A 16461-nucleotide genomic window follows, 5' to 3' on the forward strand; every position below is an offset into this window, starting at 1 on the left:
ATGTTAAGATCCAGATAATTTATATCAGGAAAAGCAAAGGTCTCAGTATGAACGGAGGGGAGCCGAGACTACACATGTTCCACCAATCTGAAAAATATTCATTAACTATTATTTTCTGAAACGTATCCCTCAGCTAATTTTGTTACTGCTGTTTTCACTCCATAGCTGTAACTTTCCTCACCAGTCTGTTGTATGGCATCGTATGAAACACCATTCAGAAGTTCATGTAAACTACACAATAGCCTTGCAAAATCAACCCTCTCTGTCACCTCTTCAAAAGCTCCAAGGTTAACCATTCCATACCAGCTCTTCCAAATTAAACAATAAAGTGTGATTTATTCCTTGATTATGTTTCAGGGCATAATACTGTTGAAAAACACATGCTTAGGACCAATCAGTTTTTTTTTCAAAAACACAATCACCTGATAGTTGAGTTCAGTGCTGGTACAGATTTCGCCTTCACACAGCTTGATGTTTGAACATTGACATCTTGTCAGTACATCAGAGGGAAAAGCACCCTGAAATTGTGACAATATTGAAAGCAATCACCTATACATTGGAGCTTGTATTAGTCCTCTCATCCAACCTCCATTCTTCAGTCCTCAACCCTCCCTACTTCGATTCCATCAACTTTATTCCTTTTTTTATTGTTTTGATGTCATTCTCATTACTGACATCACTGCAATATTCTTTCTAAGTCATCGGTTAAACAATAAATGCCTGCCAAAGTACCTTGCTAACCATTAGGTTTGTGAATTGTGTGAATTATTTTCAATTGTTATTTTTCTGAAAAATGCTGTCAAGTTATTTCCTGTTCTTCAAAATACTTCTTGTCTGACGTTGTTTCCACCTATTTTTACCATAACGGTTTCATATAACTGCATTAAACTGACTGTGTCAGGTGAACAAACGGACTTCACTGTGTAACACAAGTCCATTTAGTTCATTTATTTTATGGCAGAAGTTCAGTTCACACAAAGCCTTATAGCAGTTGCAGAACTCCAATTATATACACCCATAAACTGGCTGACACAAGAGCTTTTTAATTTAAGCGAGTCTCCCTGATCAAAAATGGTTACAGTCATGTATCAAGCACATCACTAAATCCAATTCACTCTATCTTGGAAGTGTTTTAATCCACAACGTTGCAAAACATAAAGCGATAATATAATGCTACAGCCGTTTCTGATACACATTTTTGTTGTAGTGCATAGGCAGGGTTGAGCTTTTCAAAAGCTGCAAAGCTCCCAGGGCTTTCGCTTTGTTTTCACTTTCTATCTGGGGGTTCATAAAATCAACAGCAATATCGGATCTCCTTTATCGAATGATAATCTTTCGATGCTTGTTTTCTGACAGCCGAGAAAAAGTCATTCACACTTGTTTATCAGGGGTGATAACAAGGGACAGGGTGGCAAGCTTTCTGAGCCTTCTAATTCCCTCTTCGAGGTGAAAAGTGGTAGATAAACAAAAGGGAATTCGTAAGCACTCATTGCTAATTTGCTGTGGCGCTAGAATATTTAAATAGATGGTGGGCGGGAATTATTTGATAGACGCCTTTTAATCTAATGTATTTGAAAAGGACGAATCCAGGGAGTATTTTATTATAAAAATACAAAATGCAAACCTCCAGGGGACTGGTGACTGAGATCCTCCCCTCCCGCCCACTCCCTCGCACCTACCCAGCTCTGAGTGGTTTCATCACTTGACTTTCTGGTTGCTGTAAGATGCAGGTGCAGACACGCATATGCTGGTGTGCTTTTTCCACATGGTTCTGGGTGCAGACAGCAGTGTTATGCAGCATATTTAGGCAGTGGCATTACAGCATTTGTTTCTTTCTCTCTGTGCAGCTGGTGTGAATGACTTGCTGCCGCCTCCAAGACCCTGCATGACCCGCTGTATCAGCCGGAGCTCCTAGTGGACAGCTGCTCTCCTCAACTGAGTGAATCCTGTCGCTTGTCACCGACTCGGGAAGCGAGGAAACGGTTGCAGCACGACTCATTATTGTATTACATATATATATATATATTACACACACACACACACACATTTCTTTTCTGTCTGATGCCTGGCATCTTCTCCACGTTCGTCCAATCAAGATATCTGGAGAAGGACTTCCTGCATCGTACATGACGGATTCTCGACAAGAGGAATAATATTTAAAGAGAAAACAAAAAGAAATCTCTCATAGCAAGGCAAGGGTTTTTAATATCCTTTGTCTTCCGAGCTGGAGTCACGCTGAAACAGCCTGGTGATTCAGGAGCAATGAGACTGAGGAGGAAAATCACCGCTTCACTCAGATGTTCAAGGAACTGTGCTGTTTCAGCACAGTGGATTGGTGTGGTGTTAACCCTGGTGTTTGGGACCCGGAATGTGAAGGCAGAAGCTGACGAGGAGTTTCAATCTGTGTATGTGTGGAAACCAGGTAGGGCCAAAATAATCAAGGCTCTCAATTATTTTCAACCAGATAATGTTTTAAATGTTAGGGGCTCAGTAGTGTGCTGTCCACCCCCTCAAAGTGCTTCAGTCTTTTATTATGGGACGAGACAATGTATGTGGAGTAGGATTGTTTCTAGATAAGTTTGTTCCTGTCCTGTCGGATACTCATTTCCAACACTATCACCGAGCTGACAGTCAGAGCGGGAGGGCGGGATGCTTCGGCATCATCCCCAGAGCGAGGGAACACCCCCATTCTGTGACTGTGGAGCAAGTGAATGCTCCATCCAGCAGCTCAACGGAGTGCGAGAGAGAGAGAGGAAAAAAAATCACTCAGACACGGAACAGAAGCGGCGGCGATCATTAGTGGGATTTATTATCGGATCCCCACAGAGTTTAGGAGAATCCACTCGATCAGTGAAAGTCTCTCTTGTAAGCCAGCTAGAGAATGAATTATTTGAACATTTGCACAAGAGGATGTGTTGAGTTAACGAGCCCGAGTTGGGGGATCCTAACATCAGGCAAATAATAATCTGGTAGTTTAGATTTATCACAGTGGCATTAAACATCTCTCACCTTGGTCCAGTGTGAGTTCAGGGGAGTATGAATGGGATAGTCTTTAGATAATGTTATCGAGGAGCTCAATCTCATCAAATCCTGACGCACTGAAGACAAAGGAATAACATTTGCAGAGATTTCCCCCAATCTCTCCACGCTGTAACTTTGGCGGAAATTCTGGCAAAATGGCGTAAACACAGGCAGAGCTTACAGGGAAACGTTATATCACATGGAACAGTGCTTAGTCGATAGCCTAACAGTGCTCTCTCTGGGGGCTGGGGCGAACATGCTGTTCAGTTCATTTAACATTGAAAGACTGCTTCTCAGTGGTCAACCTATCCGGCAACACAGCAGAGGTCTGTCAACTTCACAGAGAGACACCAAGACCAGCATCTGTCATGCAATGACACACTAAGGGTAAATTCATCAATCTCACATTCACCAGTTCGTGGCCAGTGCACATTGGGGGTCTTACCTCTTCCCCATTCTCCTTTGAAGGATAATTACCTCCCCCAGTGCCTGGTCAGTGAATTCTGTGACAGGACGTGGAAATGGCAGTTAGAGTATAGAACATTACAGCACAGTACAGACCTTTTGGCCCTCGATGTTGTGCCGACCTGTGGAACCAATCTGAAGCCTGTCTATTCCATTTTCACCCATATGATTATCCAATAGCCATTTAAATACCCTTAAAGTTGGCCAATCCACTACAGATGCAGGGAGGGAATTCCACGCCCCTACTATTTTCTCAGTTAAGAAGCCACTTCTCACATCTGTCCTATATCTATCACCCTTCACTTTAAAGCTATGTCCCCTCGTGCTAGCCATCACCATCTGAGGAAAAAAGCTGTCACTGTCCACCCTGTCTAACCCTCTGATTATTTTGTATGCCTCTATAAAGTCACCACTTAACCTTCTTTTCTCGAATGAAAACAGCTCAGCCTTTCCTCATAAGACATTCCCTCCATACCAGGCAACATCCCAGTAAATTGCCTCTGAACCCTTTCCAAAGCTTCCACATCCTTCCTATAATGTAATACTCCAAATATGGCTGCACCAGAGTTTTGTGCAGCTTTGCACAGCTACAACATTTCCACTTTGTAATTTCCTCCTTTTTAGATACTGACACAGTATCTCAAATTTATGTGCATTAGTCATACATATGACAACCATTAAACATTGATAATTCCTTACACAGTGAACAAAAAATTCCTACTTACATACAGCGCAGACTGTTCAATTTATAATGAGACTGATATTATGAAGCTAAAAACAGAGTATAGTTTGCCAAGAGTTCAACAAGAGTCTGATGCTGTCTTTTATCTCTTGCTGTCATCAAGCCAGAACAAAATCCCACATAGTTTGTGCTAAACACAAAGTTTTTCAAATATGACATATCTTTCTAACTTGATACAAATTACTGTGCTTTAACTCAGTAGGTGGTCATAGCATTGCTACTTTCCCAATTACTTTGAGTCAATCTTCTAAAGGTGGGTTTGATTGCTGGAAACTAAACTTGAACTAATGGATATTAAAGGTGAGGCTTTGATATTAAAGCTTGATTTCAGCAAGTAAAAATTGGGATAGTTCCAATCTAAATTGGAATTTCAGACACCAGTATATTAATCCTTGCTACTTTTTGCAAAATTGCTGTCAGACTTCAACATTCCTTATTCAATATGAAATATCACGAAGTATGCCTGTTAACCAAGAAATGACAAATAAGCAATAAATAAACATTAAATTCTGTGTGACTGTGGCATTAAATGGAAAGTGGTATGAGTAGGTATTATGGTGTTCAAAAGTGTATGTAACTATAGCAGGTCACCACTTGCCCAATCTACATTTTGCTGGAATTGAGAGTGGTGCACCAAGCCAATGATGAACATAAAAACAGAAGTTGCTGGAAAAGCTCAGCAGGTCAGGCAGCCTCAGTGAAGAGAAATCAAAGTTAATGTTTCAGGTCCAGTAGCCCTTCCTCAGAGCATATGATGGAAATATCTCATCTGCATTTGTTCTACCTGTTGCATCCTAGTAACACAGGGTTCATGGAATGTTCCTATACTAGTGGCATCCAGACCACAAAATGGTTTGGGAAATGAATGGAGATGAATTAAAATTTGAAGAGGTGGCATTAGCAAAGTTAGTAAAACAAAAAGGTTAAGAATCAAAACAGCCTACTTAACTTCAATATCATGTCCAGCCACCTATTTCTTAGCAAGTTGCTGTAGCAGTATGCCTCCTCTCATTTGAGCTGTACATTCATATACAGTAATTACATATATGCACATACAAATTGCTCAATATCTTCAACATTCAGCAATTGTATCAGGACACCAACACCTGCAAGTTCTGTTCCATGCCATACACCACCAATTTGCCATTCCTACATTCTAACTGGGTCAAAATCCTGGAACTGCCTTCCGAACAGCAAAGACTTGAAATGGTTCAAAGTCGAGAGTGTGGTGCTGGAAAAGCACAGCAAGTCAGGTGGCATCCAAGGAGAAGGAGAATTGATGTTTCAGGCATAAGCTGTCCATCAGGAATTCCTGATGAAGGGCTTATGCCCGAAACGTCGATTCTGCTGCTCCTCGAAGGCTGCCTGACCTGCTGTGCTTTTCCAGCACCACACTCTCGACTATGATCTCCAGAATCTGCAGTCCTCACTTCCTCCCTGTAGTGGTTCAGAAGGTAGTTCGCCACCACATTCACCCCAGAACAGTTTGGGTAATAAATGAAGGCCTAGCTAGCGATATCCATACCTCATGAATGATTTTAAGCAAACCTATGTGTCATGGATTTAATTTATAATACTCCTGTAGAGGTTAGATCCAGTTGATGATAGGTTAACTTGCAAAGATATTGCTTTTATTAACTTGAGAAGGTTACCTAGAATCATTTTAGTTGTGTCTCCAGATAGAACGATCAGCATGCAAAAATAAACTTCTACAGATGTCTCAAATCTCAGTATGAAACCTGAAAACCTGAAATTGGCTGCTCAGGAGACAACTATGAAAAAATGGCAGACAATGTTTTAGGAACTCAAACACTTTCATAGGTCTAAGAAGGCTCTCAAGGGCTTGAACATTGGCTTTTTAAAAAATATTGTGTAACCTTGTTATTTCCATATGTTTCTGTGTATTGATACTAGCTTTGCATTTGTGGATCTCAGATGCATTGCTGCTAAACATGTATTATTATTATTACTATTATTATTATTTTTATATGTTATTTATTGTTAACAAACTTAAAATGTGCTAATACAGTCCACATTAAAAGCATGTAAATTAATTTAAGCCAGTAAATTGGCAGCTTAGAAGGATAATTCCCAATATTTAGGGAATGGCTGAAGAATTGTGTTTTACCTTGTCAGCCTGGGGTCTATACGAGTCTGTAAAAGTCAGATAAAGAAAATTCAAGCTGAGGTAGAAGTCTGTATAGCTCAGAAGAAACAACCACCTGATTGGTTAACTTAAGTATAGATACCTTAACAGTGGATTTGGCTGGAATAGTGACGGAAGTTGCATAGTTTTTATTTATATAATTTATAATGGGGCTTTATCTCACTGGATTGCTTTTACCCATTGTAATGGTAGAGGAGTGCATAGGGCATCGCAGGAGAAATCACTGTATCCAGTGCACATACTAGATTCCTCTGAGTGGGACACATTACCATTCAAATTTTGTAAAGTTACTTTATGCATCACTGGTGTTATGAAGTAATCTTACAGGGGTGATGGGTGATGCTGAACTCAAGAGAATATCTAGCAGAGATCTTTGGCATGACCTTCCAAACCCGTGACCTCAATCACTGAGAAATACAACTGTAGCAAATACATAGGAAGACCACCGCCTACAAGTTCATCTCCAAACCACACGTCATCCTGATTTAGAACTATGACATATTCATTCACTGCTGCTATTTCCTGACTATCAACACACTAGGTTCACTTACACCACTAGTACTACAGCATTCAAGCAAATAGCTTGCTGCCTTCTCAAGGACAGTTAGTGAGAGGACAATAAATATTGGCCTAGACAATGATGCTCATATCCTATGAGTGAATTAAAAACAAAAGACTTCTAAACTTTGCCAGAGAATAAACCTCAGAATCTAGGTTAGAATCAGTGACACACCCATGAACAAGCTTCAGTTACAATATTGTAAGGAAGCCTCCTCTGGAATTTCCCAAACATTTTCTTTGCAGCGTCAGGCATCTGGTGTTTCAAATAACAACACAGAGGCCGGTATCTTGTCACTAAGCCATCCCAGCTTCTGATGTATCTTCAATGCTTGACAGAGAGGGAGAATCCTCAAGTTCCAGAACAATCGGAAAGGCTATGGAGAGTCAGGCATGTTTTGTTCCTGCACTGTTTGTGAGTTTGCAGCTTTCATATGGCCCATGTGCTTGTTCAAGACTGTGGCACAGATCTAAACTTCATATGTCACTGGACCTGACCTTGCGTCAAACATGTCTCTTACCCATGCAAGGCCATTCTGGTAGTTCCTTCACCAAACTTCATCCCCTGAAGCAAACTCTCTCACTCAGTGTTGTGTCCTGCATTACCATTCCAGATGCTGTTTCTCCTTCCTCTCACCAGGTCAAGGAGGATCAGATTTAACCTGACGTGTAGTTTTCTCTCCATTAACAACTTTCTGGAGCTATCACTGTAGTTACATGAGGAATGGTCCTATAATCAAATAGGAACCAGGGCCGTTTGATATTTAGTGAAGCTGTAGGCTGTTTCTTTAAATCTGCATTCAAAGTTTGGATTGCTCCTTTTGCCAGGGAGAAAGTGAGAACTGCAGATGTTGGAGATTGGAATTAAAAAGTGTGGCGCTGGAAAAGCACAACCAGTCAGGCAGCATCCGAGGAGCAGGAGAGTCAATGTTTCAAGCATAAGTTCTTGATCAGGAATGCTCCTTTTGCCATTCTATTGGAAAGAGTACTACAAAAGATGCATGCAGTTTTTCTAACACCATCTCCATGTTTGACAAGTGAACTCTGTGCATGTCCAATTGCTTTGATTTGGCATCCACATTGACTAAGAACATTGACCTCATGAAAGGACCTGCATATCCAACGTTTAACTGAGTCTAGGGTTTACTTGGCCATACCCATGAATGTAGGGGAGCTGCTGGTGGTAACATTTGTGTTTGTTGGCACTCTGGGCACTGCCCCACCAATCTGGCTATGTCTGTATCCAATCCTGGCTATCAGACATAACTTCTCACCACCATCTTCATTTTGGAAACCCTGAATGACCCTGGTCAAGTTCAGCCAGTATTCGGTTCGGAGAAAGTGAGGGCTGCAGATGCTGGAGATCAGAGTTGAAAAGTGTGGTGCTGGAAAAGCACAGCACATCAGGCAGCGTCTGAGGAGCAGGAGAGTTGACATTTTGAGCATGAGCTCTTCATCAGAAATGCACCTTTCGCCTGATGAAGAGCTCATGTTCGAAACATCAACTCTCCTGTTGTGCTTTTCCAGCACCACACTTTTCGATAGCCAGTATTCGATGGCAACCTTTGTTTGGGACAATCACTCTTGCTCTCCATAATAATATGCCATCCTCTGTAATGACCTGGTCTTTCTGCATCCCAAAAAGTTTCAAATCTGGTTGTGACAGTCCTTTGGTTTTCCCATCAACATCAGCTGTTTCAGATTTGCTAGGCTGGAGCTTTCTGCGTACAAACTATCCATATTTCAAGACTGGTCCTTATTTGGTCAAATTTTGGTACTTCCAAAATAATCTATTGTCTTGTTTGGCTTGTTGCTTGAGATAATGTTTATCTCCCTGGGTGGAGATTGCTGTTGCACTGGTCAAAAATTGGCCATGAACTATTTTCTGAATGTTTCTGTTTATTTTGGTTGACATATGAAACCATTTAACTTACAGAGGCCAAAAAATCAAGGAAAAGAATGTTGTTTTCACTAAATTTGAATCAATAAAATATAATTGAGTTGAACAATAAAATCTGATTGAAGATTTGTAGCTCGGGTATCCGTTGTTGTGGTTCTGCTCGCCGAGCTGGAAGTTTTTGCTGCAAACGTTTCGTTCCCTGGCTAGGGAACATCATCAGTGCTGTTGGAGCCTCGTGTGAAGCGCTGCTTTGATGTTTCTTCCGGTATTTATACGCGCTTCACACGAGGCTCCAACAGCACTGATGATGTTCCCTAGCCAGGGAACGAAACGTTTGCAGCAAAAACTTCCAGCTCGGCGAGCAGAACCACAACAACGGATACCCGAGCTACAAATCTTCAATCAATAAATACCGGAAGAAACATCAAAGCAGCGCTTCACACGAGGCTCCAACAGCACTGATGATGTTCCCTAGCCAGGGAACAAAACGTTTGCAGCAAAAACTTCCAGCTCGGCGAGCAGAACCACAACAGTTGAACAATAAATATATTTTATTTGCTATCTGGTGACAATGACTTCCTTCAGCCAATATTCAAGCACTGATAGACCTTACACATACTATTCCTACCTTATCAGAGCAAAGTATAATCTGCTGAATGAAGCATTGCATGCTACAGAATTGATGATCTGCTAGACTGAGAGTAGTTCCATTTTGACTTGGATTGAATCATTTTGCAACTAGGTGGAACACTTACCATAGAAGAGGTAATCTCAGGAAATTTTATTTTGTATTTACATTTGAATGCTGAAAAGAAAATAAAGCAAATATCCTGTCCTTTCATACTTCCAGTTTATTGGTGGGATCTATATACAAGGAGATTTCAGAAATTTGCATAAGGAACAAATTACAGTTGAAGAACATTATTTTCCTTCAAAATTCCTTCAGTATTCATTGTGGTGAGAGATGTCAGTGTTAAAGAAGACAAATTGTCTCTACCTTTTGCTTTCTGAGCATTCCAGAACAGTTTAGATGCTCCATCTAAAATATTCCATGATCTTAATTTCTGAGGCATTTCTTGATGTCATTTCATTCGCCTGATATATTAATTTTCTCTTCTTGGGTTTCACTGAGTGAAACTGGCAATTTTTGGACAATTTTTGAGCTAAGAACTCAACCTAACTCAGAATAAAGTTTAGATTGCCTGATACACCGCACTTAGCATCCCTGCAAGAATTTAAGAGATTGTCATCCATCAAGCTTCAAAAGGAATGATGCATTATCACCTCTTGAGGTTTGTGGACCCCTTCCTCTCACTCATTTCTGTGTTTGTCCTTAGATATCTGAAAGTTTTGAGTGCAAGTTTAGGGTATTTTCTAATCCACCTATTCAGGGATGTTATTACACACCTCTAGAAGCAGTTGAGAGTTGAACATGGTTAAAATCAAGACTATGGACAAGGTTCCATGTGTATGCCAATGTTATGCAGTTCCATTACCTCTCTCACATTGCACCATACCGAGCATACCTCATTGCAGATATGTTGTCAGATTGCTTGTCTGAATTCCAGGATAGTCATTATTTTCACCAATTGAACATTTGGAAGGTAACAGGCATTGTGTTTGAAGCCTGTTGCATTCTCCATGCCCTAATATTGCTTGCATTCGTATTCTGCTCAGGTTGAATCAGGAAGTTTGTCACATCAGCATCTAACACAACACCAAGATGTGCCTTCAATCCAACGTCTCTTCATAACACCATGTGTCTCCACCTCTGAATCAATTCATTTGCTGTTGAAAGCATCTCTCAAGCTTTGATCCATTCCAGGTGTAACAACTCCAATTCCATCCTGGCTGCCCTCACATCATCTAAGCTTTTTAAACTTTTGCTTATTCCACACTTATTGCCAGTAGGCTATCCCACATTGGGACCAACTCATCCAATTTCCTTGTCTTTGCTCCATTCCCCTAAATCTTTCTTTTAAAATTTTGAATTTTATATTTAAACATTTTTATGAATCCACCACATCTTATCATCCTGAACCCCCTCCAGCCTTGCAACTATCATTTCCTCATTCCTTTTTAGTGTGAGTTCATTCTTCTTTTGTCCCAACATTGGCAGTAATCCTATCAAGTGTCTGGACCATGCAATTTGGAAGTCCTTGCCTAACTCCTTTTGTTTCTTCATTTTCACTTATGACTGTCCTTAAAATGGACCTTGTTAACCAAGCTTTTGATCATCCTTCTTAACACCTCCTTTGGCTTGATCTTTCCTTTAATGTCAATTGAGTGTCTTGGGATGTTATTTTGCCATAAAAGTACAGGAACAAAACAAAACCACTTGCATTTTGTGCGGCCTGTAACATAGTAAACTTTCCGAAGGCATTTCACAGGAGTGTTAGCAAATAAAACTTGACAGTGATTTACATGAGGAGGTATTAGAACAAGTCACCAAGACTTGGTCAATAAATTAGGTTTCTAGGAATGTACAAAAGGAAGACAGAGAGGGAGAGAGAGAGAGAGGTAAAAAGGCAGAATGGCTTAAGGAGGGAATTCCAAAGCATATCATTCAGGCAGTTGAAGAAACATTTGTAAATAGGTGGACACACATGGGAGGATTGGAGGAGTGGAGATATCGAAAGGAATTAGAGCCATAGAGTCATAGAGATGTACAGCACAGAAACAGACCCCTCAGTCCAAATCATCCATGCCAACCAGATATCCTAACCTAATCTAGTCCCAATTGTCAGCACTTGGCCCATATCACTCTAAACCTTTCTTATTCATATACCCATCCAGATGCCTTTTAAATGTTGTAATTGTACCAGCCTCCACAACATTCTCTGGCAGCTCATCCCATACACCCTCTGTGTGAAAAGGTTGCCCCTTAAGTCCCTTTTATATCTTTTCCCGCTCAACCAAACTAGTTCTGGACTCTCCCACCCCAGGGAAAATACCTTGTCTATCCATGCCCTCATGATTTTAAAAGGTCACCCTTCAGCCTCCGACACTCCAGGGAAAACAGCCCCAGCCTATTCAGCCTCTCCCTATAGCTCAAATCCTCCAACCCTGGCAACATGCTTGTGAATCTTTTCTGAACCCTTTCAGGTTTCACAACAGCCTTCCAATAGGAAAGAGACCAGAACTGTATGCAATATTTCAAAACGTGGCCTAACCAACGTCTTCTACAGCCGCAACATGACCTCCCAACTCCTATACTCAATGTTCTGACCAATAAAAGAAAGCATACCGAATGCCTTCGTCATTATCCTCTCTACCTGCGAATCCACTTTTAAGGAACTACAATCCTGCACTCCAAGGTCTCTTTGTTCAGCAACACTCCCCAGGACCTTACCATTAAGTGTACAAATCCTGCTCTGATTTGATTTCCCAAAATGCAGCACCTCACATTTATCTGAATTAAATTCCATCTGCCACTCCTCAGCCCATCGGCCCAACTCATCAAGATCTCATTGTACTCTGAGGTACCTTCTATGCTGTCCACTACACCTCCAATTTTGGTGTCATCTGCAAACTTACTAACTATACCTCCCATGTTCACATCCAAATCATTTATATAAATGATGAAAAGCAGTGGACCCAGCTCCGATCTTTGTGGCACTCCACTGGCCACAGACCTCCAGTCTGAAAAGCAATTGTCCACTACCACCGTCTGTCTTCTACCTTCGAGCCAATTCTGTACCAAATGTCTACTTCTCCCTGTATTCCATGAGATCACTGCTAACCAGTCTCCCATGGGGAAACTTGTTGAGCATGTCCATGTAGATCACATCTACCACTCTGCCCTCATCAATTCTCTTTGTTACTTCTTCAAAAAACTCAATCAAGTTTGTGAGATATGATTTTCCACACATGCAAAGCGATACTGACTATCCCTAATCAGTGCTTGCCTTTCCAAATACATGTATATTCTGTCTGTCATGATTCCTTCCAACAGCTTGTCCACCACCTATGTCAGGTTTACCGGTCTATAGCTCCCTGGCCTTTCCTTACCATCTTTTAAAAATATCGGTACCATGTTAGCCAACCTTTAATCTTCTGGCATCTCACCTGTGACTATCGTTGGAACAAATATCTCAGCAAGAGGTGTAGCAATCACTTCCGTAGCTTCCCACAGAGTTTGAGGGTACATCTGATCAGGTCCTGGGGATTCATCCACTTTTATAAGTTTCAAAACAGCACATTGTAGGGATGGATGATGTGAGCATAGCGAAGAGTAGGATCATGGAGGAGTTTGAAAACAGGAAGGATAGCTTTAAAATTGAAGTACTCCCTAATGCAATTGTATGAAAAGCACATTTTGAAATATTTACATCCTTATGGGTGTAAATTTTGTTTGTTGGATGGAGTTGATATTTTGAAAATGACTTGGCAACACTGTTAAGTGACCACTCCTGGTTTGCATTAGAAAGCTGGAAATAGAAGCTCCTGTATTTATAATAGTATTTTGAAATTAAACCAGAAGAATTGACTTTTTTATTTGATTTGCAAACATGAACTAATTAGAAGTGCCAACTGCTTGATTTGCAGTCACTGCATAACTCAGAAAGAACAACTGATCTTAAGCAGACCAGACACCGTTTCTGCACTCTGAATATGTTAGCAAAATTCCACCAAGTGAGAATTTCTGTTTGTTCTGTTAATTTGAGAAATTCTAATTCATTAATTTAGGCTGACATCAATTTTAATTGGATTCAGAATTTAATTGTATTTTAGCAACATTCCAATGGACTCACATAAAGGGGCAATGTGATCTTAAAATCCAGGACAAGCATCATGTAAGCTAAGCCAATCCCAGCAAAAGGAAATGTTTTATTTCACCCTAGTGAGGCAGAAGGGGCAGGCCTGATGTGGACATTAGAGTCGAGAGTGTGGTGCTGGAAAAGCACAGCAGGTCAGGCAGCATCTGGGGAGCAAGTGAATCAATGTTTTGGACAAAAGTATCTGCAGTCCTAATTTTCACTCTGATGTAGATATTGTTGTGTTATGTCTCATGGTCAGTATGACAGTGTACTTCTGTCAGAGATATGCTCCTGACATTAGTAAAGCCAAAGTACAAAGGGATCTGGGAGTGCTAGTCGAGGATTCTCTAAAGGTAAACATGCAGGTTGAGTCCGTGATTAAGAAAGCAAATGCAATGTTGTCTCTTATCTCAAGAGGGTTGGAATATAAAAGCAGAGATGTGCTACTGAGACTTTATAAAGCTCTGGTTAGGCCCCATTTGGAGTATTGTGTCCAGTTTTGGTCTCCACATCTCAGGAAGGACATACTGGCACTGGAACGTGTCCAGCGGAGATTCACATGGATGATCCCTGGAATGGCAGGTCTAACATATGAGGAATGGCTGAGGATCCGGGGATTGTACTCATTGGAGTTTAGAAGATTAAGGGGAGACTTAATAGAGATGTACAAGATAATACATGGCTTGGAAAGGGTGGACGCTAGGAAATTGTTTCCTTTAGGCGAGGAGACAAGGACCTGTGGACACAGCCTTAGAATTAGAGGGGGTCAATTCAGAACGGAAATGCGGAGACATTTCTTCAGCCAAAGGGTGGTGGGCCTGTGGAATTCATTGCTACGGAGTGCAGTGGAGGCTGGGATGCTAAATGTCTTCAAGGCAGAGATTGATAGATTCTTGTTGTCTCGAGGAATTAAGGGCTACGGGGAGAACACTGGTAAGTGGAGTTGAAATGCCCATCAGCCATGACTGATTGGCGGAGTGGATTTGATGGGCCGAATGGCCTTACTTCCACTCCTATGTCTTAATGTCTTATGGTCTTATGATCGTTATATATGGCATGTGACTTGATGATGTAAAGACCTTAGATACCATCTTTCCTGAGAATCACTTGAAATGTGACATGCTACTAGAAGCATGCTCATCTGTTGTAACTTAATATTTTCATATTAGCCTAGATACTGATATACCTGTAAATATTTTGTTTTGTACATAATATTGAGTTGTGATCAATTCTAATGAGATTCTCCGAGACCATGATATCCACCCCAGTCTGTTTTGAAATGTAGGAAACCACATCCAGTAAATGTCCTTTTGGAGACAAAACTCCATCATGGTTAGCAGCAGGGACTTTATATAAAAGGACACAATATCTTGGTAGCAAATATTTGGAAAACTATTTGAAAAGCAACTGAGCATTAGCACTGGGTACCTGAGAATTTAGACAATCAGATCTGCAAATAATGCATTGGCCACCAACAAGCGCTAATAACAGCTCTTAGTTTTTTTGATAAATAGACATTTTCAAGATTTCAAGATATTTCCAAGATTATCACAAATAAAAATAGAAACAAAATATATTTTGAGCTGAAACACATATGGAAGAGCTGGAAGCCTCATATGGTCTGTTCCTTACAGAAATATATAAGTACCAGTCTGTCTGAGCTCAACCGTTTCAGGGTTTACTGCTAGTAAGGATAGAACCTTTTTAACTTTGACAGAAAGTAAGGGACATACACCTTAAATATACAGTCCAATGTTTTAAGGCTAAATCATGGATAGCAGAAACCTTACCAACATTCAATGAGTTGGCCTCCACTGCCCTCTGCAGCAATGATTTCCACAGATTCACCACCCCCTCGCTGAAGAAATTCCTCCTCATCTCAGTTCTAAAGGGTGACCCTTTCACTCTAAGGCTGTGCCCTTGGATCCTAGTCAGTCCTACTAATGGAAACATGCTCTCCATGACCACTCTGTCCAGGCCTCTCAGTATTCTGTAAGTTTCAATCATATCCCCCTCATTCTTCGAAACTCCATCCACTACAGACCCAGAGTCCTCAACCGCTTGTCACATGAAGACATTTACTTCAGCAAGTAGCTCTCTGTGGTAAAGACTACAAGGGACTGTATTGCAGTGTAAAATGGATCAACAGTTCAGTGTTTTGGCAGAATCACATTGCACAGTGAATACACAAACTCCACTTGGCTTCCCAAAACTTATATTTGATAGCTGCCAACTATCCAGCAGGACAACCAGTATTCACCATTTTCAGTGTAGTCATAATTCACAATGGTCAGACTAACCCTACTGTAGTGAACTCAACTATGTGATGGAATCGAATCAGTTAACAATCTGCAAGGGTGTGACTTAAAAGCAAACTGTAAGCTAGCTTTTGGGATGATTATGTCTGGTACTCTGAGCAGATTATCCAACCCACGCAAAGACTAAGACATTCCTCTTGATACAAACATTGATGCTGTAGACTGAAGTTGAAAACATTCTCAAAGTTGACCTGCTACACTTTAGCCAGTGTGAACAGTTACAGTCATCAACTGCTGATGATAACCAGCTTTAAGAGTTGTAGAAGGTCATTATTCAGCAATTGCTTGGTGGTATTAAAGAAGCACTTCAGATGATTAATTTATTTTTGCTGCACAGAGGTAAACTTGGCATATCATGGCAAGTCATTATCAAGAGTAAACAAATCCTGATATCAATGAATTATCATGTCCATGTTACATCAAAGACATGCGGGTATTGAACACGCAAGGTGGCTAATACATTAAGCTGTGTACTAGGCAAGATATCCAGTGGCAAGTGAGTGCACGTCAAATGTGGAAGAAACCTTTGC

General features: G+C 40.8%; 1 protein-coding gene across 1 annotated transcript in view; it reads left to right on the top strand.

The window, feature by feature from the left end:
- Positions 1-1726: 1726 nt before the first annotated feature.
- LOC132815685 (thrombospondin type-1 domain-containing protein 7A-like) overlaps positions 1727-16461 on the top strand; it is a 398166-nt gene continuing 383431 nt past the window's right edge. The window contains exon 1 of the mRNA XM_060824741.1: positions 1727-2422. Within this exon, the coding sequence (XP_060680724.1) occupies positions 2263-2422 (160 nt within the window). The 5' untranslated portion in view covers positions 1727-2262. The remainder of the gene's footprint in view (positions 2423-16461) is intronic.

Source organism: Hemiscyllium ocellatum, chromosome 5, assembly GCF_020745735.1.
Source record: "Hemiscyllium ocellatum isolate sHemOce1 chromosome 5, sHemOce1.pat.X.cur, whole genome shotgun sequence".
NCBI classification, from domain to species: domain Eukaryota; kingdom Metazoa; phylum Chordata; class Chondrichthyes; order Orectolobiformes; family Hemiscylliidae; genus Hemiscyllium; species Hemiscyllium ocellatum.